The sequence below is a fragment of the Limulus polyphemus genome, unplaced genomic scaffold, assembly GCF_000517525.1.
Source record: "Limulus polyphemus unplaced genomic scaffold, Limulus_polyphemus-2.1.2 Scaffold2394, whole genome shotgun sequence".
NCBI lineage: Eukaryota > Metazoa > Arthropoda > Merostomata > Xiphosura > Limulidae > Limulus > Limulus polyphemus.
This window is the reverse complement of record NW_013668004.1, coordinates 154,090-158,089: the sequence shown is the minus strand read 5'-3', so window position 1 is coordinate 158,089 and position 4,000 is coordinate 154,090. Positions and strand designations below refer to the sequence as shown.

At 30.9% G+C, this 4,000-nt stretch overlaps 1 protein-coding gene across 3 annotated transcripts in view; it reads right to left on the bottom strand.

Moving 5' to 3' along the window:
- The window catches only part of LOC106466836 (haloacid dehalogenase-like hydrolase domain-containing protein 2), a 21,039-nt gene that overhangs the window by 6,504 nt on the left and 10,535 nt on the right, over positions 1-4,000 (bottom strand). For all 3 annotated transcript variants that reach the window (XM_013927137.2, XM_022394907.1, XM_022394906.1), the window contains exon 4: positions 2,879-3,095. In XM_013927137.2, the coding sequence (XP_013782591.1) occupies positions 2,879-3,095 (217 nt within the window). The remainder of the gene's footprint in view (positions 1-2,878; positions 3,096-4,000) is intronic.

The window sequence follows — 4,000 nt, the reverse complement described above, 5'->3', positions numbered from 1 at the left end:
GTTTGGCCGATTTGATCAATCTCATAACCATCATAAAAAATTAGGAAATAAATATAAATTATGCCTCTTTCATTCTAGAATGACAACAAATTATAACAGGAAAACATAAATGTTTAGACTAAGTAGCTTAAATCTCATAATATTATACATTTATATATTTTTATTATATTGACCTTTCAGCCATGCCTGGCTAACAATCCAGAAGTTACAATGATGTGACACACATGCACTCATGTTACCATATACAATAATATAAAACTGACCTTTAGTCTTTACAAAGTGACCTGTCTTGGCTCTGTTTTAGTAGACTAGTATTTTGTAAAATACAGTCACATTTCAATTACTATACATTATACATGAATATAGATTATTGCTATTTAGAAAAAGGTTCTTAAGCTTATTTTTCTTAAAACATAGAACAGTAAATATAGAAGTAAAGCAAACAATTATCTCTTCTAGTTACAACCTTTGTACTCATTTGTCTGTTTATTGTACATTGCTAAGCCTTATGAAGTTTCCCACGTGGAGGATGTTAAAAAAAATTTTTTTTTTAGGTTTTATATATACATTTTAAATAACCAAAAAATCATAAATTACAATATCAATACCATAGAATCCAGTATAATTTATCAAGCTTAGTAACTAAGTTGTATTTCAGTCTAAAAAATATGAAATTTCAAGCAGACTAAATACACAACCTACCTCATTGAAAACTTGATTCAAAAGAAAGAGATGACATTCAACATACTACGTGACACACAAAAATTTATGTTTATCTGTGTATTTTTTAATAATTCATTTAAAGTTGATTGTCTACTATTTTTTTGGAGCAATTCATTAATAAAACTTTCATATTTATACTGTTTATGAAACTCGTCTGATCTGTTCTGTATGCCAAGTCACAAAATTCAAAGTGCCTCTCACATTTCAGCACTTATTGGAGGTTTATCAGCTTTATGGGCTTAAGCTTCTTCTTCATCTGTCAATTTTGGGTCAATCTGAGTAACAGTCTAACAAATGTTTGATTCTCTCAGCTCAGCATGAACCTGAATATTTTGATCAATTGCTTCAAAATCATTTATAGTCACGTCAGGTGGTCTGTCTACAATTTCCTCTGTTTCTTTGTCTTATTTCGAGAATCCCCCCCCATGATTAAAACAATTCTGAATTGTCTTTTCAAACACTTGCTTCCATGACATGGCTAAAAGATGCTGGGCCTCTAAGAGATTAATTTTTTTGGCTAAATCCTTTGTACTCAGTTGTTGTGTGTCCTCCACATTTTCTAAGATTCTAGTGCACATTTCTCTATGTTAATAAGCCTTTACTGCTCGAATAATTCCCTGATCGCATGGTTGGATCAATGACATCGTATTTGCGGGTAAGAAAATAACCTTAATGTGTTTTAATGACACATTAATGACATGTGCAGTACAGTTGTCAACAAGCAGAACAATGTTGTATTCTAACTCATTATCCCATTTCATTAACCAATCATTAAAGATAAGGGCTGTCATCCAATCATTCGAGTTTGAGCAGTAGTCAACGGGTAATTTATTCACATCTTTAAGACACACCGCGGATTCTTGTTTTTTCCAATCACCAAAGCCTTTCTTTGTTATCAGACATACCTACACAGCATAGGGCTGTTGCATGTTCCTTTGAAGTTTTATAACTTTTCATACACTCTCTTTTTTCTTAACAAATAAGTATGTTCAGGCAAGGCACGATAATAAAGCCCAGTTTCATCTGCATTGTAAGCAAGCGAATATTCTGAAATAATTTTAGGCCATTCTTCTTCAATTGGTCCATTTACACGAATATTAGTAAACCAATGTTTTAATGCTAATTCGACCTGGTTATCTTTTCCACTCCACTTTCTCTTACAGTTTAGGTTTTCATTTGGTTTTGCTTCCCTCTCAATGTCGGCTCAACTTTTACAATTTTACACAAAAGAAGTTGGGAAATTTTTAATTGCACTACTGCATTATGTTGCCCCATTTTTGGTAACTTATAATAGCATTCTAAAATGGCAATTTTTTTTAAGGGTTAGATCTTTACATTTCTTATGCACTTCTTCCATTATTAAAGAGAGTTAACAAAAATTGCAATTTGTGGGAGCACCATCTTTCATGAAGGAACAAAAAAAAACTGTACTGCAATTATGGAAAGGAAACGCAAGGGCATAGGGGATCTTAGTGTCAACTTAGCCATGCCCTATTTTATGGTGAAACTTTCTCACAAAGGAATGAGAACAACTAATTATGGAAAGGAAACGTGGGAGTGTAGGTGATCTTAATGACAACTTAGCCATGCCCTATTTTATGGTGAACCTTCCTCAGGTTACTTGAACTTGAGATGGTTAAGCGGATTAAAAGTAATAACAAAAACAAAGTACTGATTACAATAAACGATGTTTTTCCTATTTATTTTTATATGTTAATCAGGACTTAGTAATTCTGAAAACATTATACGAATGATAACATTATCCATGATCACAATAAGTGGCATCCAGTGTACATTATGAATTTTCAGCTGAAACCTCCTGTTATTTAGAGGAACCTAACTTATCACTCTTGGGAAAAATAAGAATATCTGAGAATACCATTAAAACAATGATGAAACAAAAAAGTGCATTAAATTCTATAAAATGACTAAACAAATACATACAAGTACAGAATGATTACGAAAAAAAACAAAAAAACTTTAAATATAGTAAGCTGGAAACTGTTTTTGTGAATTTTCTATTATTTTTTTATGAGCAGATAAGATATAAATATATTTTGAAAACATTTCTTCATCTATTTAAATTTTGTGGGTAATATGGTTAATAACAAAACAGCCAAGTTAAAAATTGCAACAGAATAAAGTTTCAACATACATCTCCAATCATGATAGCTTCATTTGGTTTGCAGTCAAAAGGTCTAAGTCCTTCTAAAAAAAATGAAGCTTCAGGCTTTCCAACAACTTCAGCTTTTCTATTTGTGGCATATTCTAATCCAGCCACAAAAGGTCCTGGTCCAAGAGCAAGTCCATCTTGCCTTTTGTAGTATCGGCCTTTATGGATAGCAATTAAGGGAGCACCACTTAGAACCAGTCTGAAATTCAGTTAAAAAATATGTTGATGATCTAGGATACACTCACACTGAAACAGAGTATTTAAAATAATTTTTGATTTCACTAATAAGAATTACCTATTAATCACTAAGAATAAAAAATATGTATGTACAAGTGTGTGTGTGTGTGTGTGTGTATATAAGTAAAAGTTAGGTTAATCAGACAATTAAGTTTTTAACCCAGATACAAACTACTTTTAATACCAAACAAAGATTTGTATATATATATTTTTTAATCACCTCAAAATCTTGTTTTCAACGACAAGCAGACTTAGATAAGTGTTTCTTTAAAGCATTTTACAATTTCTTGTATAAAAGTCTTGTCTGGCTCGTATGTTCTAATCATGGCAATTTTAAAACCATGGTATACATTTGGAAATATTGTAGAATATTTTGGGTAGTATCGATCTGTATGGACAACAGTTAAAAAAGCACCAATAAGAACTAGTCTAACATCAAGTTGCAGAAGACAAAATAAATCATATTGAGTACCTAATTTTAAACAATTCTTTGTAATAGATATGATTTTAAAGTATGTTTTATTTTTCTAAATAATGATTTTAATTAAAAGAGAATCTTAGTAAATGCACATTTAAATTAACTTGAATTCCTTTTCTTGTTTAGATACTATGTATTAAGGACACATTTTATAAATTCTGAAGGTATTCATCTAAAATTCTTGCTATGACCTAAATCTGTACCTTAAGTCACAGTGAGGGTACCTAACTGAACAATCAATGCATTCTAACCATTACAAGTTAGAACAGTATATTAACTCAACTATATTCAGCATTGGGGCACTTTTCAGTTTTGATCTATGTAGGCAGCTTGCTTATTTGTAATAGATTTATGGTACACATGTGAATTATTTGTACTAGATTTATGGT